This window comes from Strix uralensis, chromosome 15 (genome assembly GCF_047716275.1).
Source record: "Strix uralensis isolate ZFMK-TIS-50842 chromosome 15, bStrUra1, whole genome shotgun sequence".
In the NCBI taxonomy this organism is placed as follows: domain Eukaryota; kingdom Metazoa; phylum Chordata; class Aves; order Strigiformes; family Strigidae; genus Strix; species Strix uralensis.
The window spans coordinates 10,845,892-10,871,545 of record NC_133986.1 but is presented as its reverse complement, the minus strand read 5'-3'; the positions used below and the strand labels follow the sequence as shown (position 1 = coordinate 10,871,545).

Genomic DNA, 25,654 nt, shown 5'->3' with positions numbered 1-25,654 from the left:
GAAAACTAAATTAACTGGAAATGTTTAAAAGGGTTCAGCAGCAGCCATAGAAATGCAAGTGAGGAGAGGGATTCAACATATAGGCAGAGGATCTGACTTAGAAAAGGGAAAGTTGTGCTGAAAAGGATTCATCTAAGTGTCCTTCACAGTGTGAAGAACAGGATTCATAGAATCACTGAATTGCTGAGGTTGGAAGGCACCTCTGGAGATCATCTAGTCCAACCCTCAAAGCAGGATCAGCTAAAGCAGGTTGTCCAGGACTATGTCCAGTTGAGTTTTGAATATCTCCAAGGATGGAGATTCCACAACCTCCCTGGGCAACCTGTGCCAGTGTTTTACCACCCTCACAGTAAAAAGGTTTGGGGTTTTTTTAATGTCTAAATGGAATTTTTTGTATTTCAGTTTGGGTCTATTGCTTCTTGTTCTTTCACTGAAAACCACTGAGAAGAGCCTAGCTGTCCTCTTTACTCTGCTCCCATCAGGTATTTTTACAAAAAGATCCTCTCTCAGCTCCAGGCTGAACAGTCCCATGTCTCTCAGCCTCTCATTAAATGACAGAAACTCCAGTCCATTAACTATCTTCATGTCCCTTTGCTGGATTAGCTCCAGTATGTCCATGTCTCTCTTGTACTGGAGAGCCCAGAACTGGACTCAGCACTCCAGATGTGCCTCATCAGCGCTGAGCAGAGGGAAGGATCCCCTCCCTCCACCTGCTGGCAGAGCTCTGCCTGATGCGGTCCAGGATGCTGTTGGCCTTCCTTGCCACCAGGATGTACTGCTAGCTCATGTTCAACTCGTACACCAGCACCCACAGGTCTTTTTATGCACAGTTGTTTTCCAGCGGGTCAGCCCCCAGCATGTAGTGATGCACGGGGTTATTCCCCCCTAGATGCAGGACTTGGAACTTACCTTTGTTGAACTTCATGAGATTCCTGTTTGACCACTTCTTCAGCCCATGGAGGACCCTCTGAATGGTAGCAGCAGCTATATCAATCACTCCTCCCATTTTTTTGTGACCTGCAAACTTGCCAACTGGCCTGCAGCTCACCTTTGTGATGCTGATCACAACCCTTTAAGCCCAGCAGCTCAGGCAGCTTCAAGTCTACCTCGCTGGCCACTTATCTAGGCCATAATTCATCAATTTGCCAATGAGGATGTTACGGGAGTGAGTGTCAAAAGCCTTGCTGAAGTGAAGATAAACAATATCAGCTGCTCTTCCCTCATCCATCATGCTAGTGATTTCATCATAGAAGGCTGTCAGGTTAGTCAGGCATCATTTCCCTTTCATAAATCAATGCTGACTACTCTAATCACTTTTTTGGTCCCTAATATGTTTGCAAATGGCTTCCAGGATTCTTTATTCCATCCCCTTCCCAAGGATAAAAGTGAAGTTGACCAGTTTGTAGCTAATTGCTTTGAATGACTTCTGGAGGAGCACAGTACAGCCAAAGCTGGCCAGTTAAGCTGTCTGTACAGCAGCAGCAAACCACTTTTTTGTTCATCCTGGGAATTTGATGTGCACAGAGACTTCACTCCTTATCTCTCTAATTATATCTTCTACAAAAGGCAGCTTTTGAAAGTAAAAAGGATATTTCCTTAATGGATTCTCAGTGTTTCTTAGGCTTTTCATATCTGAAAATGTGTGTCAGAAGCAGGCTGTTGTATAAAGTCTTCAGCAATTAAAGTTTTTTAAACGGTCTTGCTTAACAGTCACTATTTGTCATGATAGACATGACCCCTTATTTCTTGACAGTTAGTAATAATTTTGAGAAGTAGTACCTTATCTGTCATTACAAACAAAGTAAAGCTAATCTGTACTGATTTCCTATGCTAAGCAAATTTACCTTACTGAAAAGAAATGATCTTTTTTGAATAGAAATTCTGTTTTAATTGACAGTCTAAGGATATCAGCGAGGCAATTTATGTGATAGGTAATATCTTTTATTAGACTAAATACTAGAGTAGAAAAAAGTAGGCAGGATTTGTTAGGTAAGAGCATTTCTGTGGAACTGTGAATAGCAAAACATAGTTTTAGTCTATACTAAATCACAGATAAAACCGAGGCAGGGAGAACGCGAGATCACCATTTATTACCAACAAGCCTGATTTCTTCAGTATCCTGTCTGTAGAAGATTTCAGTGAGTTCTAACTACCTGAGAAGTTTACACAAGGGATAGTATTATTTCTGAGGATTTTGAAGAACAAAGGCTTGGCCTGAAATTCTTCATTCATGAGATTCTATCTTATCTTTTTAAATTTTAATTAGTGCTATCAAGTAAATTTACTTATGAAATACCAGTTAACACATTCCAAAATGTAACCTTTTAAAAGTCCATTCTGCACAAAATGAAGGGGGGAAGAAGCTGACTTAGTAGATATTGGAAAAGTCTCTCTTCAGCTGGGAAGATCCAGCTGGTACCTCGATTAATTACTTGGCAGCTGGGGAGGTCAGCAGCAGGTATTTGGTAACTTGCTGAACTGGACCCTCAACTCCAGTCAGACAGTAAATTGAGGGGTTTTGCTGGATAGGGATTTTGCTGTAGAAAACACACACATGTACATTATCTCTCCATCAGTGTGGCTTTGAAAATATGCAAAATGTATTCTCTTAACTGCAGTAAACATTTTTTTTTTTTTTTTTTCATTTGATTTAGACCTGGTATGTGATTCCCCTGCTCTAGTCATGCTTCACCTCTACTTTTCCCCCACATCTTCTGGTGTGTGGGCTCAGACTGATTTTCAGGTATTGGGCAGCACCTGTTAACAAAGCTACAGTTTATTTAGAAAAGATAGTTCTGAATGTTGCAGATAAAATGGAGTTAAATTAAGTAGCTATATAAGGAAAATATCTTTTCATAGTGGGCAAACAGAATTAGCACTTGCTCAAAATAGAGACAGCAGCTTGAGAAGGAAATTTCTAGCAATAACCATGGAAGCAGTTCAGGGCCCGCGGAGAAGCCTGGCCAGCTGCTGAGCCTTTGGGCTCATTAACACTCCCCCCAGCTGCAGGTAATAAGGCTTGCAAAGGGCTCCTCTGCCAGGTGCTCTGTAGGTACTACTTCAAGGTTTTGGTTGCACCGTTTAAACAGTTTTTTTGAGTACTCTGCTGAGGATAGTTGTGTTTTGATTCTTTTTTTTTTTTTTCCTTTTACCTGGTGGAAAAGCTTGAGTCTTCTTTACTTCAAGTGAGTAAAATAATCTCATGTGGGACCTAGTGGTAAGGGATGTTTATACCGCTCAATAGCGTGTATATGAATGCCATTTTCTAGGAATACACTGAACTTTGTGGTTTGAACAAGGAACAGATTAGTCTAGCTGTTGGTTGCTTTAAAAAGTATTGATTTGGAGGCTTTGGTACAGATCAAGTTTATGGGGGCTTTACATTTGCTTTCACTGTTATGTTTCCTTAAAAAGAGATAAAGTGATTATTTTGGAAAGGGTTTGATCCTAGTTGCTATTTGTGTAACAAAGAATGCTGGTGCTTTTTAATTCTAATTAATTCTGATGTACTTTAAAAGTAGAGTTTTAGACTACAGACTTCGACAGAGTTTTATCAGAATACCACTTATATCTGAACTCTTTGCATGAAGGAAAATGAGGCTTCTAGTGTGCCACATTTTTGTTTATTATGGGACTTCCTTTATCTGTTTTGCCTGTTCCTGAAAGTCTTTTGATACCTTCTGCTTCCTTAACACTCGAATTTTAGAGAGAAATGACTATAAGAAAATCTGTCTGTAGAAAGTTGACTTTTATTGTATGAAAATAATTCACCATGCCTAATGGCTCCAGTTGAAACATATGCAAAAAGTGCCCAATACTTATCATGCCTTATAAATGAAGGAATGTTAAGTTGTTCTTATTGGCATTTTGATAAATGACTTGTAATCTTGATTGTTTGGGTTGGCAATTTTGTGTTAGGCCAGTATAGTAATTGCTTTCTGGAAATATACCTTAGTTTTCACAACCTAGTCATATTTGTAACAAAACTGTAATGTGCCTGGTCTGGAAGTGAACTATTTTCTTCTTTTTCAAAGAAAGAAAATAATTCAATTATTTCCTTCCACTCTTCATGTTTCTTTTAGCTGTTCTTGAGAATCTGTTACAAATTTGGCTATTTCTAGTTGTCTGATACAGATAGTGGATTAACACTGAAGAGCACAGCTCATGTGATGAACTTGTTTTGTCACAGAGAAATAGTGCACATGAAATTGAGAAGTGCTACTAGAGAGCCCTTATCTGTCTGGTCCTCTTCCTCCCACCCCAGTTTTGGTTTTGTTGTGTTGGGTATCTTGGAGCTTGGGGTTTAAATATTCAGTAAGGAATATCCTTTCCATGCTTGGGGGCTTCTGTCCCCCAGTTTGTCTGCCTTTGGAAAATGCTGGTGATAGCTTTTCAGCCGAGGGAGAGAAGGATTTATCAGGCAAAGTGTATTGTGTAAGGAAATACTTACTACATGGGAAATTCTAAAAATGGAAAGTGGTGTAACTCCTAACTGAGAAAACACTGCATGAGGGAAGAAAGCAGACGCCGCTTGTTAAGCTGGATGATTTTTGTGTTGTTAAATTACTTGGAATGGTAGGAATAACAAACTGTGTGGGAGTATTGGAGAAGTGTGATAAAGGGAAAGAATAGAAATGATTTGTAGAAATGTGTCAAATACTTGCACAGCTGCATTTTTCCCAAATAATGTCAAGTTCCTGTTGGCCAGCTATGTAGCGATTCTCAGTGGCAATTTATGCTTGCTTTTGTGATTGAAATGAATCCTAAGATGTAGACAGAAGAGGATGAATTTTAGAGAAAGCTTTTGCAAAAAGGTGTCGCAAAACAAAGCACAAAGGCGTTTTAGTGAGAAAGAGGTGATAGAGGTTGGGTTTATGCCTGCTTCCCATTGTATAGAGTTCAGTGTGAAGACATGGGTCTTCTGTGTATGACCTTAGAGATGCAGACAAGGAACCAACACATCGTACCCTTGTACCCTTGAGGAGGCAGTGGAGAGATGTAGGGACGTGAGGGATGGACACCACATGGTAATCTACCAAAAGTCACAGTTAAGAAGTCTGCTGTACTCCATGGTACCTAGTATATAGGATTAAATACAGATGTAAGAGTCGGAAGATAATATTTTTAAAAGTATGTTGATTGAATGTACTGAATGCGTGAGACTTAAAACTCTGTCCTTTGGATCAGTAATGCCTTGTCTTACCTTCAGGCACCTATTTACCATGTGTACTGTCAGCTGTGTTGTCTTTGCTGGGCTTGAAATACTTAAAAGTAGTGACCGCACCTGAAAAATGTGACAAAATAGCAGAGCTAGCTTTGATCTGTAAGATAACCGAGGGAGGTATTAGAATTGTGTAGTAAAAATACCTATTTCTGAACTGACAGTGGAGCACAAAGTGCTGAGGTGTTATGATTTTCAAATAAACTGGGATGACTTTGGGAGAATTATGTCTGGTTTTATTAGCCAACTTATGCTTCATGTTTGTGCTTTCATGGGGAGAAGCTATGAAAACGCAAAGAGATTAATTGTAGTTGGGCTTAGATCTAAGAAAGATGAAAGAAGATGTAATGTTAAAGCAGTTTTGAGGGTCAGCTAGTGGGAAGTCAGTATGCCCTGTTAAGTACTTTGTCTTTTAGTATAATCAGAAGCTGCTTGATCCTGTGAGCAGAAGTGCAGAAGTAAAAGATCTGATTTTTCTAGTATTTCATTCATATTTAATAGTTGTTCTGATATATTTTTCACTGACACTAAGCAACGTGTATACCACAGTACAAAAATACAAAATGAGATCCCGTAAGGCATTATGCCTTTGAAGTAGGAAATCTCTTGTATCCCAGATAAGAGAAAAATCTGTGGAGCAGTGAGTTGCCAGCCATGCAAATAGGTGGCCGGTGCAACAGCTGCTCCAAGGGTCCGTTAGCTCCAGCCTTCGTGTGAAAGCACTGCACACTTGGTCAGGTTGTCTGCAAATACAACCCTTTTGCTTCTTCTGTTGTAAGGAGTCATTACAGGAAAGTATTGGACACTGAGAATAGATTGCTGCTCCATTTACCTGTAGAGTTTTTAAATGCACCTGTCTCGGCACTTTTTTTAACCAAAAAAAAAAAGTCAAAGCATTTGTCATGTTCCTTGTTGCCTTATGAAGTGGGCGTCATCGTGGTCAGTCTACTGTTACAAATTTAGACAACTTCAAGCAAAACCTTTTGCCCTCATACAACTAAAAGACAACAGGACATGACACTTGAAATTTTTGATTGGTATCTATTTAGTTGAATAATGAAGAAAAATATATATACTCTGCAAAAGCACAAGCAATACCAACCAGGCTGCTCTAAGAGAAGGATGCCATCTTTGTAAGGAGGAGAGACTTGCTTCCTGCGAGTCACCACAGTAGCGGTTTAAGGTTAATAATGAGTGCTGAAATTCCTGACTGAAGTTTTCTTCCACGGGTTTTAAATATCGAACGCCACTGTAGAGCGAAAACGAGCACAGAGCTTCTGTGTATCTTATAGAGCAGAAGTAAAATGCCGCGTCTGTAAATAAGAAAGCTGTTGAAAAATCAGTGCTTGAAATGTGCCAAACACCCGTATTTGCAGTCACTGCCGTTGTCTGTACGGAGGAGGGACTCTTGGCCACCTTCGCTCTCGGTGGCCGATCCTTGTCGCCCACTGCTAATGTCATTTGGGGTTCCACAGCCTGTGAAAGGTCACTGGACGCTGTGGTGGTCGGGTGGCCGTAAACAGTAGCGGCCTTGTGATCTCTGTGGGGGTTACTTCTTGTAGAAAGATGTGAAAAATGCGTTTAAAAGTTTAATGACACAACCTGAGGACCTGATGCGGGGAGTGAGGTTTCTCCGGCCTGCGCGGTGCAGCCGAGGGAGGGCACCCTCGGCCCGGGCAGGAGCATCGCATGGGCGGAGGGAGGAGAGAGACAAACCAGGCACCTCCGTTCCGTAGCCAGCTCAGGGTTCAAGGTCAGGGCTGTGTAAACCGCCACACAAAGGCTCCTTTCACCAGCCGGCGCACCGGCCCCGCGCCCGCCCGCACAATCCTCCATTCAGTCGGTGACTCCCGCGGGGCCGGGCGTGCGTGACCCTCGCCCCGGGGAGCCACCACGGCGCCTGGCCCGGTCGCTGCGCCGTTGCCCGGAGCTGGGCAGGGCGGGCGAGCGTGGCCGGTGGCGGCGGGGCGCGCGGGGTCGCCCGGTCCCGCAGTCCGCCGGAGCGCCGCGGCTGGCCCCGCCTCCTCCGCCATCGGCCCCGCCTCTCCCGGCGCTATTTGCATACGGACCGCCCATCTCGGATTTCACTGGCGGACGCGGCCTCCGTCGGCATCGCTGATTGGTGCTTCTCCCCGCAGGTCATTTGCACGCGGCGGTGCGGGCCGCCCGGCAGACCCGCGGCGAAGTTGAGTCGGAGCCGCCGCCAAGTGTCCCGCGGAGCGCGCCCCGCCCCGCCGCCGCCCCGCGCCCTCCGTCGGCCCCGCGCCCTGCTCGGGCAGGAGGCGGCCCGGCGCGCCGGGGCTCGCCACCGCCGGCTGCCGCCAACCGGCCCTCCCCCGAGGCAGAAGATGGCTGAGAGCAGCCTCCCTGCGGGATGGAGGTAGCCGGCCCTCGGTGGAGCCGGCGTGCGGGGAGGGCTCCTGCCCGCTGTGCTGCGAATCCTCCCGCGCCGCTGGTGGGGCGGGCAGCTCCGGCTCGGTAGGCGCACGAGGGATCTGTCCCAGCCTCACCTTTCGTGCTCTTTGCGGTTGGTTTAACCCGTCTTTCCTATGGCTGGGATATACAGCTCTACTCTGAAGACCCTGGAGGATTTAACTTTGGACTCTGGTTATGGGGCAGGGGATTCCTGCAGGTCCCTTAGTCTCTCTTCTTCCAAGTCCAATTCCCAGGCTTTCACCTCTTCTCAGCACAGAGGCAACTGGTGGTACTACTCGGGCTCCATGAACAGTAGGAATAACAGCTGGGATACCGTGAACACTGTCCTGCCGGAAGACCCCGAGGTTGCAGATATCTTTTCCAAGTGTCCTAAACTGCCGGATCTAGAGGAATACCCTTGGACTGAAGAAGACATTGGAAAAATACTCAGAAAAGGGAAGGGAGATGGCAATACCAGAACCTTTTCACAGGAAGCTGTCAGGCGGCTCTCGCAGTTACTGAGGCGCGCCTTGATCAGGCTCTCCAGGGAAGCTCAGCGGCTCAGCGTGATGCACTCCAAGTGCACCAGGTTTGAGGTGCAGAGCGCTATCAAGCTCATCCAGAGCTGGTCGTTGTCGGAAAGCTGTGTCCTGGCGACTGTCAAGGCGCTCTCTCTGTACAGCATGAGTGCTGGAGATGGACTGAGGAAAGGTAAATCAGCCAGATGTGGCCTTACCTTTTCCGTGGGGAGGTTTTTCAGGTGGATGGTGGACACTAGGATCTCAGTTAGGATCCATGAGTATGCAGCCATCTCTTTAACCGCTTGCATGGAAAACCTTGTAGAAGAGATTAAGGCTAGGGTTTTAGCAAGTCAGAGCCCGGATGGTGGAGGAGGGGAGATCTCGGCTGAAATCCTGGAGATGGTTATCAACAACGATGCTGAACTTTGGGGAGTGTTGCAACCTTATGAGCATCTCATCTGTGGGAAAAATGCTAATGGTAAGATCTAGCTTTTACAATTTCTAATCTCTGTACCAGCAAGCTTTACAGTAAAATCATTGATTTCTATGGACTTTGGGTTTTTTTGGTTTTTCTTTTAATCTGAATTGCATCTTGCTTGTGGTTTCTGTGTGCGTAAAGCAGACACGACGGTTTTACCAGGCAAGAATGATCCTGCTTTATTCTTAAGATGTATCAGTTTATAAAAGGTGCAGAGGCTGTGGGAAACCAAGCCCTGTTGTCCTAACAAATGTCTCCTGACTTTCTACCAGCTGCTGTTTTGAGCATTTTTACTATAACTGGCATATCAATGTGCTTCTCTCTAACCTTAAGATGAAATGTGCTTTACAAGCAGCTCTTCAGAAAATACCACTATTGTTTTTAAACAAAACTTACATTATAGTGAGTATCTTGCAGTTTCCTCTTAAAGGTGCTATTCCCACATACAGCCTGGAGAGGGAAAACAACATTAATTTTTTTCTTTGCAGTAGTAAAATTCGTTTTCTGAGCAAGAGTGTATAACTACGTGTTACTTGGACTTCCTTCTAGTTTAGCAGAAACCTGTGTTGTAGTTAAACTCATGCAGTAAACAAGAGCTTGTGCGTGGCTTGCTCAAGTGAGTATGTAGGAGGGTGCCTCAATAATGAGAATAACATAACATTAAGGTACTTACCTCTAATTTGCTTAGAAAAGCAGACTTTTTGAACAGTTAAGCAAATAAGCAGATGGAGGAATGTTGGCGTCTTTTGATGAGACTGAGGAGTGATTTGAAAGGCTTAAGTCATGACAGTTCTGTTAAGAGGCTGCACTGTTTATTTTGCATTGTCACACTGAGGAGTACCATATTTTTCCATGGGAAATGTAGAGAAACATTCAGTTTGGAAAACTGTTCTGTGTACCACACACAGTTTCGTTACTTTTGCTGGCCTCATTGTTATGGTCAGATATTCCATGCATAATATCTTTCAGATTTAACTCTTTATAAAACCAAGTGGCTTGGTCCTCTTCAAAAGATACTCTCATAACGAGAGACAAGTAAAGGAGCGGAATTTCTTTGAGGAAAAAATATACCTTGGGTGAAAGTTAGTAATGAAATACTTTGTCAGAGAAGGGCTGACTCAACTTCTGCTCCTTGGGTGCGTTGATTTCCTGCAGTTACCTTATGCCAAAGCAGGAATGTCGCGATTTCAGATCACTAGTGGGTAGGTGCAGCGGCTGTCCCCATTGGGTCAGCCTGGTTCAAATTACAACTTAAGAGGGTGGCTGCTATTACGGTGCTCACAAAACCTCTCCTGTGTACTCTATCTGCCCTCTGTCCACTGATAGTGTTACTAAATGTATGTGAAATAAATGTGAAGAGCCCTTTGGGATGTGTTCTTGGCACTGGTAGAAGACATAACTAACTTTAAAAGTCAAACATAGACATTACTTTTTTAACTACAAGCTGTTAGATGGAAGAGTATAAAGGTATGAGGATGTCTTGTCCTCTGCTAAAACACTTGTCATAATTCTTTGTGTACCATGGGAGTATTTGTCACCAGGTCCAAAAAGAGGACTCTGTTCCCTCTCTTCCTTATTTAGAGAAGCTGGAGTAAAATACTGTGGTTCTGTGAAGTAAAACATGCACTTCAGCTGTTCTCTGCGCAGTGTTTCTGCCACACAGGTTCTCTGTGTAAAATGGACAGGAAGAGTCAGGCCCTCGCAGAGCTTTTTTTTTTCTTTTTTTCTTAAGAGAAACCTCCTTCTTGGAAAAATTGCCATGAATGAATGGAAGCTAGTGTTCAATGGAAACATGAGTGACTGTGCAGGGAAATGCTTATAAATATTCAAACCACCAAATGGTCAGTTACGATAACGCTTGTGTAGTGTAATACCAAGCAGTCGCTGGCCACAGAAGGATTGGCTTCTGTTGCCTCTTTTGTTGTTCGTTTCAGATCAATTCTGTCAATAATTGAATGCATTTTTTAAGTCTGAAAATTGAATAAAACCACACACGAAGGTATCCTGCAATTTCCTGTGACAGTCTGTCACTAGTATTTTTCCTGACACAAGTCAGTGAATCTTCTAAATGGCTTTTCTTGGAGTTGTAAGACCACAAACGATTTTATATGGATGCAGAAAAGCTTGAAATAACTTCTTTATTCTTCTCCCTGTAGGAATTGTAAATTAGCAGTATTCACATCATTCTCCACAGTGCTTTCAAATGATCTTGTCTTTTCCATTAATTTAAATCTGAGGTAGATGTAGCGGTAAAATAACTGGTTTTATTCCAGTACATGGAACAGGAAAACTTGGTTTACTCTCATTTTTGTTTCTTTTATAGTAAGAGCATTTTAATGGGCTACTTGTAAATTGTGAGCTTGGCGTATGTTTGTTGGGTTTTGTTTTATAGCACTGAGTTTGATGTTAGAGATAAAAAGCACTTAGAGGTTAAGTTCTAACTCCAGTCAAGCATTGCAATCTCTGGAAGAAATCCGTGGCAGCGTACTATGCAGAAGATTGCACTGGATTATCATAATGGACCTTTCTGGCATTATGATCTATTGAATACCATTTTCATTATTAGATCAGGATAGCATGCTGCTTCGGACTCCAAGAAACAGTAAGTAAATACATAAATCTTTGTAAATTCTCAAGAGACTGAGGTTTAGACCTGTATTTCTTCAGTAACTAATCTCCCATCAAAGACTGTAATCCAGTCACTGTTCTTAAGGCTTTGGAGGCTGAAAGCTTAATATTCTGTATTGTAACAGATGTGTTTTAATCAACACGTGGTGAGTGAAGGGTAAAGTTTAAAACTCTGTAAATGCTTAAGAGGAATTCTAATATTTTTAAATAAATAATAATCTGTGGCTTGCTTATTTATTCACCCTTTCTGTTAAGCTGTTCTTTAATCAGCTATTTGCTGCTTCTATGAGACGTTTTCTGCTGTCAGTGTCAGTTCTGACTTCATGCTTGGGACTCAGTGTCTCTGCCTTGGAAGGAGGAATGTCATCTGAACTTATGGCCATAAGGAGCTCTGTAAAGCTCTCTAGGTGTGGTAAGACTTTGCCCTTGGAGGCATTTTTAGACAGAGTCTAGGTGAGGTGTTGCAAAAATAATGCAGCACAAGCTGGAAAGAAAATGAAACAAAAGCAGCAAAAAATGATAAGCAGCTATGCAACAACATAGCTACAGGAAGGTTAAAAAAAAAGTCATGTAAATTAGAATATGTATTTTGTTTTAATTACATGGAGATATATGGTATGCATTGGTTTGATAGAGCTGAAGTAGAGAATGCATCTGGTAGTTTCACGGGAATTTTGAGATGTGCTAATTCGGAATATTGGAGTCCATTAATTTAAAATATTTGTTGGAAGATGAGGAGAGATATGACTTCACCTTGGAAATGTGATTCTTGATGTTCCTGTGTTTGGTGTGTTCATTAGAATCTGAACTGTCAGCACTGCAAATACATTTTGATATTATTGCCCTATTAACTACAGCGTTTACATTGTACTTAACTATCTGGTTATTGCCGAACACTCCTGTGACAGCCAATACACCTGCTGTGCTATTTAATGCATCAGCACATCCTGGTGTTCTGTAGATATAAGTGTTGACAGCTGTTTCTGGGGGGGAAAAAAAAGGGAGGTGGGGGTGGAATTTAGCTTGGTAACACTGTTTCTTCACATACTTCTTAGCCAAAACACTTCAAGTACTCTGTGGATGAACTAATCCACAAAGTAGCCTGTTGGTTTGCTCAGCGGATGAGCAGAAACAGAGTCTGAAATAAGTTCTACTTGTGTCTTGAGACCTTTTTCTTACAAAGGGGTTGAAGGGGGAATGTGTAACCTTTCCTCATCGTGGGAGGGAATGAGTTGAACTCAATAAAATTAGACCAGGGATGAATTTTCTTCTGATACTAAACGCTGCAGCACACCCTACTAAGCATCAAGCATGGACTTTGCATTTAGTATCACTACCTAACCCCATTTTCTTTTCTATTTCTTCTTACACTAATATAAGTTAAAAATTATAGCTGATTTTAACATTGGGGATTTTTACAGCTATGCCATTATAAAAATTCTTTTTATAGTTATCAAAATTATTTGAAATAACTTTTTTATTTCAGTGTAGTCATGGTACTGTACTGAAATCCAGCATGAAAAAAAAAAAATTTACAACATTTCAATAAACAGAATGGCTTTTTGTTATCTGAACTGAACAAATGTATGGTCATAAAGAGCCTCATCAATTTTAATAAGCTATCAGCTTCACAACTATTCAGGAAAAAAACTGCATGTTGGAAGGGGTGTGTTTTGGGGAAGAAAGCTGCAAATGCAATCAATAAACTAAGCTGAGTAGGAATACAAGGTTAGTACAGCGGTACTACAGGTGGTTTGCAAATAATTTAAAAAAAAATCAAACACACCCCTCTGTCTTCTGTGTCATATCTGAAGCAGTAGTTTGAAGCAGCGTTGCTTACTGGGGATTCCTGGGCAGGGATATGATAGACCTACATGCCCGTTTCCACGTTAGATAAGCTGGTTGTAACTCTGATCCTATTTGAACTATGGCTTCGTTCACCTCTGTACCAATGTACCCCCAGCATAGCTTGTGTGCTTCTACTCCTACACATTCAAGAGCTTGGATTTATATCCACAAACCCACAGGGACAAATTCTTTAAGCCTAAATGTTAGTGCTTGTATATACATGCTCCCCTCTCCTACAAACACAAACCACTAGATGCACAATTAAAAAAACCCCCAACATCTGCAGATCTGCATCTTGCTTACGTTGAAGGGTAGATCAAGTAAAGCTAAAATGCCTAATTTTTTTTCCCTTATAGTGGGCTTTATGTCTGTCTATATTTTATTTAATGATAGTAATAATTAATGAAGAATAATTAATGAAGTAATAATGCTCTTAATCCTCTGAATTGCTGCTATTACACCATGGCAATAAAATCTGTGTCCTTTCAATTTAGTTGGTTAAAGAGCAAGTGCTGAAACTCCCTCAGTGTATAACTACCAGCAGCAAATACTGATATTTGGATTTCAAGTGGGATCGGTGTCAGTGACAGTTTAACCCTGGGAAACTGAGGAGCTAGGCCTGTGAAGAAGGAACCTCTTGGAGAGAAAAGTCTGTGACCTGTTGTGTCAAAGCTGAAGTCTATTGTACTGCTAAAGCCAGGGCTTTGAACTGAGCAAATACTGTTGAGGCCAGGACAGAATTTTATCCTTAGTATGTAAAACCCTAAGTTATAACAGGGGTTTTTGTGTGTATCGTTTGTGTGGGTTTTTTTTTTCATTTTTTCAGGTGAAAAACCAAGCTGCTTTAGCTGAAAGATTAGTAGTGAACACCTCTTCAATATTTGGATATTTGGGGTGTTCTTGCATTTTTTTGTGTCTGCAGAAAATGAGGAATGGGCTTTGAGTATTCATATTCTTAATAACAAAATACGGTATGGTTGATGTACATGTCTTCTGATATTGGAATAATTGAAATTAAACTGTCTCATTTCCGGTTCGAAGGCCTTGCATACGGTCAGCTAGTCTCTCTGAACTGAGCCACTGGATTGTTTTTTTTATGTACCCCGTCTAATTTCTCATGTGATTTGAAACCTACACTCATTGTTACCGTCAGAATTGATGGTTGTCAATAGACTTCCCTAGCTGATCTCCAGCACTACAAACTGCCTTCTATTTCCCGAGAGCAGCACTCGCCCAGTGTGTGGATATTGTGTATATTCTAGCTGTTCTGAAATCTTAATCCTACCTAATGTGAGGCAGTTCCAAAACTAAATGCGGTAGTAACATAGGGTGGCAGTGAATTTTGAATAAATTGTGTTTTGATAATGGGGTTGAGATGAAAGATCTTTTTACACTGAAAAATCTTGTTTGGGTATTAATGTTATTGTAATGTTTTCGTGTTGTAATAATTTATTTCTGCTGATATACCTGGTATGATTCAATTAGTCTAGTTAATGGTGCATTTAGAGCTTCCTTATCTGTTCATTTTTTTTCTCCCTTTCCCTGGCTTAGTGTTGTAATGCGTGGGTATGCAATGCTACGAGGGAAATGTTTAAGCTTATAAAGCCCTCTGTTGTATGACATGTAAGTAGAGTACTGGAAATGTTTATTTACAATAGACTGTATAAAATTCACTTATTACAGAATTCCCAAGTTGCAGAGGGGCATAGGTTTAGGACTCAAGCACTTAAATAAGTTCAGAAAGAACTGAAGTTCAAAAGTGCCTGTTTGCGCTTGGGAGCTTAAACCCAAGATCTGAATGTTGAACTAGAAGGAAGTTCACTTTTAAAAAGAACTCATCTTACAGCAATGCAAGAAAATGGGAAAATAAGACCAAAGGTAATATTAATCCTATGATCTTCGCTAAATTGCTATGTTGTCCTTTCTTAAAGTAAAATGTAAAATGAACAGGTGTTTATCGTGAGCAATTTGTCCATTGTGCTAGCAGGATTCCAAGAAGAGAAACAGAGGTTTCTAAACACAGTAAAACCACTAGGTACTCAGCAGTGCCCAGGAAATCCTTTAGCAATCTTTATTCTTCTGAATGTTTGGAAAAAAGATCAAAATAATTCTTCATTTACATTTTAGCTCTCATTTTGCATTTAGTCAATGCTAAGCTTTTCGAGTCAATATATGTGGTCCTTATTTATAAACATTTTCACACTGTTACAGGCTCAGGACTTTGCAGTCTTGCACTCTGGACATTAAGAAAAACCTCTTGTTGACTAAGTTCTACTCCACCTGTAGTCAACAGAAGAAAATGTCCATTTGCTCACATTGAACTATGAGAGTTCAGGCTGATGAACGAAAGAATAAAATGAACAATTTCTGGTGCTGCTCTTGTTTTAATAGGATTAATTTACATGTTAGTTTGAAAATAAGTGCCTAACATGACATTTGGTTAAATGTAAGCAATCCTGAGGCAATGGTAAAACCAGTACAATGGTGGCTTCATGCTTTCTTAATTTAAAAATTGGGATAAAAATATTTCAACAGAACTCTGATTCCTTCCCCTATAGAACAAGAGCTACATTAAAAAAAAAAAAACCAAACCAAAACCAAACAAACAAAACCCAAAACAAACAAAAAACCCCAACAACTGCTGGACTTTGTTGAGAGCATCTAAGTCAATTTAAGGATTCCACATTGTGCATTTCTGAGTGAGGAAAGCCTTTTAAATGGAGTATCCTTGTTGGCAGTGCAGGCCTTATCATAAGAAAGCAATAATTGAAAGAGGAAGGGATGCACAAATGCCAAAAGGTTTGTTCCTTTCACCCAAACGCATCCAGACTTGCTTTCTGACTTAGGTCACAAACTAGGCTGGAACTGTGAGCTCATTCTGGTCCTTAGGAAACGTTTGGCTACAGCGGGTGTGACTTGGTATGTTTGGCAAGTGGAGCAAGGAGAGACCAGCGCTGGGACAGGCCAGCTATGGGCAGGGCACGGCTGAGGGTTGTTTGTCAACCTGTAATTAAAGTGTCTGCCTGCAGCATGCTGGGTGGCGGTTGCAGCTTCTGTGAGCTTGGAATATGTGGGATAGAATTAATAACATGACAGTAACTTCTGAGGAAAGGGTATGCTGTAACTGCTGCTTTGGAAAGGATCAGTCCTTTCAATTCGAGTTAAGTGGCATTCTGAGCTATAAAATCCTTGTTTATTAAAACCTACTTGCTTATGTGTTACTTGCAGATGAAAGTCCCTTAGAATTGTAAACTTCCTCCTCATCTGCTCAAAACCTGTTATTTAATAATGTGATTTCATTAGCTATAGTCTGGCTGATGTTTTTTGTGGTGGTCCTCTAGGAGGCAGTTCTTTGGATTGGTCTTTACTATGATCTTAACGTGAAACATTTCTTTGGAATAGACATCCAACATAGCCGAGGTTGTGGACTGTAACTTGTGTGAATCGTTAAATCAGGTCACAGGGGTTGGTGTGAACATACTTAACCTTCTTCCTGTCAACCAAGCAAAAACTGTCTGGTGTTCTTCATATGGGTTTGACCCAGACAACTCATAGATTAGTTGTAAGCCTGAGCACTTGTCCGTCTTGTTCTGGTTGTTTAATTATTACACCTGGACAATTTCTTTCTTAAAACTTGTTTGATGTTCACCAGGCAATTTAACCTGCTTCACGTCTAAACTGAGTAAAATACCGGCTTCTGGAGGATGCTGCAAGGTTTCATTCAGTCGTCTGTGTAAAGTGCTTTCAGGCTGTCCGGTGATAGGGACAGTAGAAGGCAAAGCATCTTTTTAATCATCTTGGGTCAGCGTACATCGTTCCTATATTTTGTGTGAGGCTTTCTCTCTACACTAACTATGCTGTCTTACACTGAGAATGTGCGTAAGATACGCGAACAAATGGTGATGCGTAAGTAGCAAGTTGAAAGTGAAGTCTAAGCCCTGATTATTTTTTTTATTATTTTATTTTTAGAAAGTTCTTAGAAGAAAGCTAACCAGTGACCTGTGATGCTTTGTTGTAGTGTTCCAGTGCCACAGAAATCTATCAGGAGACTGCATTTGGCTCTCCCTGTCCGAAAAATGACAAAGTCTTGACATAAGCAAAAAGGAGAAAAACAGTGGAAAATCTGCTTAAATAATTGCTGTAGTTTTTGTGTAATGACACCAAAATGCTTGAGATGTTGAAGGGTATTTGTGGTATAATCATGGGATAGAGACTAAGAACTGAAGCCAAATAAACATTTCAGACCAGCTTTACAGTTCATGCGTGTAGATTTATAACAACTGATAAATTTGCTATGGGCCTATGCAAGATCAAAGTAAATGTTGTTTATGATATTTCAGGGATGAGAGGAAAGGAACACTACAGAAGACATGATTGGCTTGTCCCATTCTTTGGTGTTTATAACATTGCAGTCCATATTGGATACTTGTGTTGCTTTCATTTCTAGCCCAATCTGCAGTGTGTTGCCTGGGACTGGAGAATAAAGTATGACTACGTGTTTACGCTGGGACTTACACATTAAAAAGATAAACATGCAGAGACATATTATTTTCTTGATCCTATATAGCTCTGTTTTTTTTTTTTTCCTGATTAATTCCAAGATGACAGTGAATAGATTTTCTTCTAATATGTTTTATTGCTCGTGAGTAAAGCACACTACTACTTTAGCTGAAGGGCAAGAGTTGGATTTTGGCAAACAGTTTAAGTAGGGAATTAGGCCAGTTTCGCCTCATTTTTTTTCTTCGAACTGTTTTGGATTTTTGATGTTTTAATAGAATTTCATAGAAGTCAATTTTGTGTTTACTTGTTTTATTCAAATGACTGCCCAATACTCCATGCAGCACAGACACTTGTCAAAACTAGTAGATGAAAGCAAAAACCTGGTTTTCTAGTTGCTTTTAGACAGTTCACTTATCTTTAACTTTGATTCTACTTGAATGATCTGCTGATGATCCTGCAGCCTCTTTTAATCTGAAATTGTGTGTGTCTCAGCGTTCCCTGATGGGTGAGGAAGCGGTGTCAGGTGCTGGTATGGCTTGAGAGGAACAGGGGCACGAGCTGGTGTGGTGTTTCTGCGGTGAGTATGCACACATGGAGGCACAGAGCCCCCCCCTCTCTACCGTTAACGCTGGAGCGTTGACTTCAGAGGTGTCTTTTTGGAGTGTTCTACTGTGTGGTGAATTTGGGAAGAACTGGTAACACACGTCATGAGAAATGTTAACGGCCTGGTGCACACTGTGAACTTGTCCTCAGAAGTGCTCATCTGTTTCTGCCTCACAAATGGTTGAGAGGTTTCCTTTTTATTGCTTTTTCAGTTCTTGTGCAATTTCCTGAGATAATACCACAGGTTTAACCAAAATGTTAGGGATGGATGTAGGTTGTAATAATATAAAAGATAAAATATAATGAAATATATTACCTCTGGAGGTGGATATAATTTCTGGTTAATTGCACACTGAATTTCTGCTCTTTCATTTGAATGTTATCTTCCCTCCACCCCCCACCCTGTTTTGCGCTCAACTTGCACTGGCAGTTTTGTTTAGTCTAGCGATCATAAAAATCGCTCAAGAGTTGAACAGATACAGTTTTATTATGGTCTTAGTATGGTTTCTGGTACTTTTAAGTTATTATATCAAATTTATAAGGTGTCTGAATATTTTCTCTGAAGTGATAGTTTAACTTAGAGTAGGAGGAAGAAGGTGGAAAGCTATAATAGTAGGCAACCAAGAGACATCTTTATTGGTTGTGTTTAATAAACCATTTCATTCTATTGTCAATATATAAAAACTTCTAAAAGCTTGTCTGTGGGCTCATGGTTTGGTCTTTTGTATTGTTGTTTTGTTGTTGTTTGTTTTCTTTTTTCCAGGAAGTGTTAGGAAAAGTTCTCTTATGCTTTGGCAGTATTACGTGGAAATTTTGACTTGAGTGAGTATCAGTTTTGTTTGCATTTATAAGATATTTGAGGGTGATGTCAGCAAGATCATCAAGTAGGAAATTTGTCAGAATCATTGTCAATGAACTGCTACAGAAAGCAAGGTTGAAATCCATGCAAAAAGTGCCATTTACCGTAAAATTTAATCTTGCTGAAGCCAAAGGAATAATTTCCATTAGTTTTAATGGGGTTTTGATTGGTATCCAGAATAGGTGTGTGAATCTCTTAAGTCTGAATAATGCTTCTACCTGGTGTGATGTAGGTAGAAGAAGAGAAAGGCAAAAAGTCAAGAAAACAGTTCAGAGTTGTGAACTAGGCTTGAGGGAAAAGATACAGTGTGTTTATTTACTAGTGCTGAGAGACCAGAGAGTCTCATTATGGAATAAAGCAGTTGTTCATGGATTTTAGTCTGTGATTTGTTAAAATAGCAGAAGGAATGATTTTTCTTATCAGAAAAGACTGGATTCTTTCTGAAGCAGTTGCTTGGGCTCTTCCACTGAAATCACTTGGACTGAGGCCACGTGTTTGTCTGAGGTAGTTTTGTTTTAGTACTTTGTAATAAACTTAAGGGCTTTACACCTCGAGGTGGGAGAAGCTTTGATGGAGACTATTCATTCCATGGAAACTCTGGATGTCCTGTTGTGTGTGCTGGGGGCAGGGGGGATTTAAAGCATCTCTACACTGAGGTAGTTTTGTAGCTGTGCCAGTGAGTGTGATGTGGGTGACTGGTATGTTCTTGTTAATATTGTTTCTTCAAAAAAGTGTGTCCTTCCCCCCATCACTCCCACTGGCCCCATTCTCTCAGCGCAATGCCAGATGCAGAGTCTCTTATTAAAGCCACTCAAGGAAGATTCATGTTTAACACTACATTTCCCAGTGGAAAGCAACCCTGGAACTGTTTCTGGCACCTTTTCCCTGTGTATATAATCTTGGGTCTCGTATTTTTGTTGCAGACATGTGGAAATGCAGCCTTCATCATAGCTTATTTTGTGGGATGATGTATGTGCTGCATATCAATAGATTTGGGAAGGGGACTGTTTTGCTTTGTTTTTAAATGGTCACAGTGACCTGTGACCTGCTGGAACTGAGTGATAAAACTGTGTTAATTTTCTTCTACCTTGACAGCAGTTCAGAATATCATTTTCCCTTTATAGTATAATGATGTATATGTAAGGCTGTACAATTGTGGTTTCTAATGTTCACTGCAGAAGGCCAGAGCTTCCCTAAGGCAAGCACAATTTATAAATTAAAATAAATAAAATTTATTAGCATGAAGGTAACTCTTGCCATGTAGCCAAGACTTAGATAATGCATATGTTATGGAAGAAGATACTAAACTGGCACAGGGCATTTGGCCTACCACCATCTGCAAAGCCTGCACTCCAATTTTCTGCTGTTGCCATGGGCTGCAGACTCAGACAGGAAATCATGGTAGGATGGGAAAGGGTCCAAAATATACACAGCTAGTATAAGGTTTGCAGTTAAAAGAGAGTCAGAGAACAGGCTATCTGTTCTACTGAACAGGCAGTGCAAACTAAAACTGGCTTGTGTGTGTGCGCGCGCGCACTTTAAATGTCTTTTTATATTTTATATGCTCATATTTTAAAAGCTTGAATTTTTTCCATGTAAAGTAACGTGTATAACTTCAAATGATCCGTTTATATACGAGGGGCCTGATTCAACCCTCACTTAATTGGCCATTCTGGTCTGAAAGAAGAATAAATCAGTGGAGTATCGGGCCCCTGACACACATGAAATAACCACACAAAGTTTTGTCTCGGCATGTCAAACAAAAGAGCAGCCCCCTGCCTTCACTTCTTCCCCTGGACTCACCACTGCTTTGGGACCTGGTTTTGTTTTCAGGGAATAAGACCTGGGTTCTGTGTACTAGTCAAACTTACAGAGTTCAGCCATAGGAGGCTCCGTCCATCAAGAGACGGGGACGCAGAAGGTGTCTGGTCAGTGGAGCTGGATCTCTTTCTAGTGCTGGGTAGATCATAGGGTCAGAGTTATCAGTGTATATTTTTTTTTTTTTTTTTTTTTTTTGAGCTGTAAGTTGAAACAGGGAATGCAGGGGTGACTTGCTTTGGAGGGCAAACAGTTTCCTTATCTATCAATGAGAGAGCAAGCATAATAATCTACAGGTAATGAACTGCAGTGTTTGCAAAGCTTCCAGTGTGTCTAGAGAGTAGTGTGCAGCTGGTCAATCTATGCTCCCTTGACAGATGATGGGAGAGAATAATTTCTCCATCAGTTTCTAATTTAATTTGTGTATAAAAGATGTTCCTTAACTAAAAAATAACAATAAGAGCTCAGCAGACTTCTTATGGCAAAAACCTGAACTAAGACTTTTTCTCACAGGCTCGTCTGTGGCTTTTAATTCTCACTGAAGGGAACCATGCAAGAGGGTGGTTTGTTCTCTGGGCATTTTCCAACTGTGGCTTTTATTTGGCCATAAGAACTGCTTCCTGCTTGCCTTAGTTGTGTAGGTAGTTCCGTTTCAGCTGCATGAAAGAATGGAACTGTGAACAGGAGTAAGGTGAGGTCTACACATTACAGTGCCAGGTATTGCTAGGTGCAGTGGTGATCTATCTGCCAAGAATGAGACCGAAGCTACCAATTAATTCCTTTAGAAATCAAATAATTTAGGTAGCATTTAACCCTGGGGCTGGGATCAGTGAATGAGGCAGTCTGTTTCATGACCCTGTATCTTCCAGTAACTGCTGCTTTTTTATGTGTAATACAATCTTGAAAAGACTTGCTGATTTTTATTTTTTATTTTAAATCTGACTGGAGACAATTTTCAAATCATGAACTGACTCAGCCAAGCCATCTGCCTGAGTCTTCAGCAGTGCATTGTATTTCTGAAAAGCGTTCTAGGGAAACATCATAATTCTGAAAAGTTTGAGCTGATTCTACATTAAGAGGTGATCCAAAAAGCTGCTGCTGATTTACATGTGAACGCTGCCAAGTATTTCTCTGATGAGACTACATAACAAAGAAGTGCTCGAGTGATTGAGTGAGGCTGATTTGAACAATCTGTTGTGGGTTATAGCTCCTTCTGATATTCCACAATTGTGAGAAGCTACTGTCACTTGTATTTTCAATCTGGGTTTTGCTTAGAGGTACGAGATCTTTTGTTGTCAAGTCCCTTGAACCAGTTGTGGGGGGAGTTACAATATTTCTTGCTTAACAATATTCATGAAGTTTGCATGGGCTAGCTTTGTTATCCATGGTGATTTCTAGAAGATGACAGAGAAGTCGTATTTGATTTGTCTTAGGGATAGATACACAAATTCTAATTTGACTGTTGGGTCTGAATATGGATATGAATTAAAAATCAATTGCTTTCTTAACTTTGCTATTTTCTTAACTATTACTGAGGAGCTTGCTCAGTGAATATCTGTGAAAATGTATAGTATTCGTGTATAGGACTGGTTCATCTGAGGACAGTTTTCTGTTCAGGGACAACAGGTTACTTCGTGTGCTTGTTATGTGATGAACAGCATGAGCTTTAAAAGACTGGTGTGGGAGTGATTTCTACTTTTTGTTATTTGCTGTTGTAGAGAAATTAAGCAGTTCATATAAAGCAGTTGCTTATTTTGGAACAAAATCAGCATAACACATTAAAGAACCCATTAATCACTTAACTTGACCTTAATTTATTATTTAAAAAAACCTTTATGCATCTATTGTTCATTTAGGAATGCCAGGATGCTAAGAATATGTCAGACCTACAGGTTAAGGGCATCAAATTAAGTTATAATAGGGAGGAAAAGCAAAATGGATTCCTGTTGAAGTATTGGCTCTCCTTTTACTCTCTTTTACTCATTTTTAGGAGTAGAAGGCAGCCGTATAAATACCAGCACAAATAAAACACTGCTGTGAACTCTCATCTTGTTCCATAGTTGCCATGTGTAAATTTGTTCTGGGATAGTGGCTGCTTTTCTTAGTTCAATCCTTGCCAACAAAAACCCCCTCACTTTCCTGCAAGTCTTTCAGGAGGGGGAAAAAAGAGAACTAAACCAACTTCTCCATCTCCCCTTAAAAATCCCAATGCTCACTTTACAAGACAACTTATTTTGTATTTAGACTCTTACGTTCCTTGGTGAAGTGTCTTTCTTATATATCCCCTGTGTAGTCATAATGGTATCAGAAGAGCTTTCTACGCTATAATCATGTTAACTTGTTGCAGAGGTTTTTGTAAGTACTGTGAGTAAATGGATCAACCGTTAACACCTAGATTAGTTTTGAGATGGAGGAAGGAGTCAGTATGTGACTTTTCAAAAAGATTGAATAATTTGGTCAGAAACCTGCTCTGTGTTTGCATAGGAGCATAATACAATTGTCTATTCCTACAACCCAAAATGTAATCATAACCACAGGATCAAGCTTTCGTTCAGCTTTTAAGGACGGTACTCAACCAACATTTTCATTTTATTGGGAGGGTACAGTCAGGTTTGTGGTGTTCTTTAATATATAGTAGTTCGTAAAACTGGCAGCCTTAATTGGATGTAACAGTTAGTGGAAGCGTATGAGGTGAACCAGAATGAGATCTCTTGGGGTCTGAATTGCGTCTTCTCTTAAAATACGCATGGCTTGGCGCAGTGAGGAGCTGAGGTCAAGAGCAACATAGTAATAATTTTGTTTGAATAATGGCATTCATGTAGCTACACTAATAAGATGTATTCTGCTGTTTATCCTACAGATTGTGGACTGTACTCTGAGCTTATTTTACATCTATAATGGCTCTGTCTGCAGTAGCGCTTGTTTCAATATGCAGTGATGTAATGGATCAGCATCTGACCTTATTGCACTGCTTTCCCATAACTGTTGTGCAGCAATCGCACAGCTGTTCAGATATTTTTTTCCAGTTGGCTGCTTTGGGAGGCATTATTCTTTGGCCTCAACTTCCTAACACAAGTAATCAGCCACTCTTTGATAACAACATTCAGACAGAGCAGGCAGTGGTGTTGAAGGCATTAAGCATTTGCTTCTGCTCAAAATGTTCAGGCCTTTAATGAGTATTAGGTTTATTTTTATGAACGGTGAATTATGTGCTTCTTCCCTCCCTTTGCCCTTATCTTTTCCTCAGCTTAAGACAAAAGCAGCACTTAAGAAAGAAATGAAGTGTTTCATATAGATATCTCTTGTAGGCTTTTTTTATTAATGTCATGGATATGTGCTCTGTTACATTCAGCATCCCCACTGACATCAGGGAAGTTGCATGGGCTAGCAGTTCACCACTTAATGTCTTTTGGGGGTTTTTTGAGTTTCTGCTTCATTCATTGTGAAAATCCTGTGAGCTTATGAATTAGACCCAAGAAAGGGTGGGAGGAGGAGTATAAACAGATACTTTGGAAGCTGGAAATCTTGACTGCACTGCAGAGCTGCTTGGTCATATTAGAATCACTGAAACGCTGTTTGGGAGGAGCTCATAGAGGTCATCTAGTCCAATCTCCCACCCGTAGTTGTACTCCTGCCAGAACTAGATAAGGTAAGCCATGGCTTTGCCTCTCTGAATCTTGAAAATGTCCGTGTGGTAGATCTCACAGCTTCTCTGAGCATCCTGCTCACTTTATAGTGAAGAAGTTTCTCCTAATGTCCAGCCTGAGCCTCCCAAGCCACAGTTTGTGGCCAGCGCCCTTGGTTCATCATGTGGCGCTCCTGAGAAGAATTTAACTTGTAATTTTTGTAGTTACCCTTCAAATAGTTGTAGGCTTCTTTCAAATTAGCCTTTAACATCCTCATAGCTGGCCGATACAAGCCCAGGTCCCCCACCCTCTCCTGAAGGCTGCGTTCTGTAGGTCCCTGACCATTTTCGGACAGAGACCCTCTGCTGGTCTCTCTGCAGTTTATCCGCATTCCTCTTGAAGTGGGGAGCCTAAAACAGTGTTACCCACAAACTTGCTGAGGCTGTTTACGAAGATATTAAACAATATGGACCCCAGTATCAGCTCCTGCATTCTCTGCTCGTTATCTTTCTGCCAAATAATACTGTATACATAACACAGCACTGTATATTATGTGGTCTGCTATCACCTTCACCTCACCTTGAGTGCGGAACGACCTGTCTGGTTAGAAACTGCTGTTGAATTCCCAGGCAGAGTGCGGGGAAGCAGCAGCAGAGCTCCAGAGACGAAGAGGCAGCAATCAGGAGGCTCTCTCCAAAGCCGATGGCAATCCCAGGTCTTCTGACTCCTGTCTGGTTTCTGAAGACTTGGCTTCTCTGTGATACTGAGCTGTTGTATAACTTTTTGGCCATGTGATTTTTCTCTCCCTCTGTGTCTCTAATCTGTGTATTAAATGAAGCTAATGATGCCTCTAACCTTTTGTAGAGTATCTAAAGTTCAGTGAACAAAAAAACTTCACAAACGTTACATTGCCTTGTGACCACGCATTCATACTTAGCTGTCAGTGGCTGTCATGTCCCCTGTCACTTACAGAATGCCTCACATTGTATGTTAGTGTCACCTCATCTTTGATCTGTTGTTTGTACTGGAGAAGCACCTGGAAATGCTGTCTTCAGAGCATGCTTGCCCTGACTTGGATGCCAGCACTTTCTTGGGCATCATCTTTGGGCCAGAGAACTTGCAGTGTGGTCGGACAGA

At 40.9% G+C, this 25,654-nt stretch overlaps 1 protein-coding gene across 5 annotated transcripts in view; it reads left to right on the top strand.

Annotated features, from left to right (window-relative positions):
- The window catches only part of ABTB2 (ankyrin repeat and BTB domain containing 2), a 158,781-nt gene that overhangs the window by 14,906 nt on the left and 118,221 nt on the right, over positions 1-25,654 (top strand). The window contains exon 1 of one of the 5 annotated variants that reach the window (XM_074884336.1): positions 7,379-8,635. The exons of the other annotated variants lie outside the window; for them this stretch is intronic. Coding sequence (XP_074740437.1) covers positions 7,771-8,635 — 865 coding nt within the window. The 5' untranslated portion in view covers positions 7,379-7,770. Of the gene's footprint in view, positions 1-7,378; positions 8,636-25,654 lie in introns of those variants that run through there. 5 annotated transcript variants of the gene reach the window in all.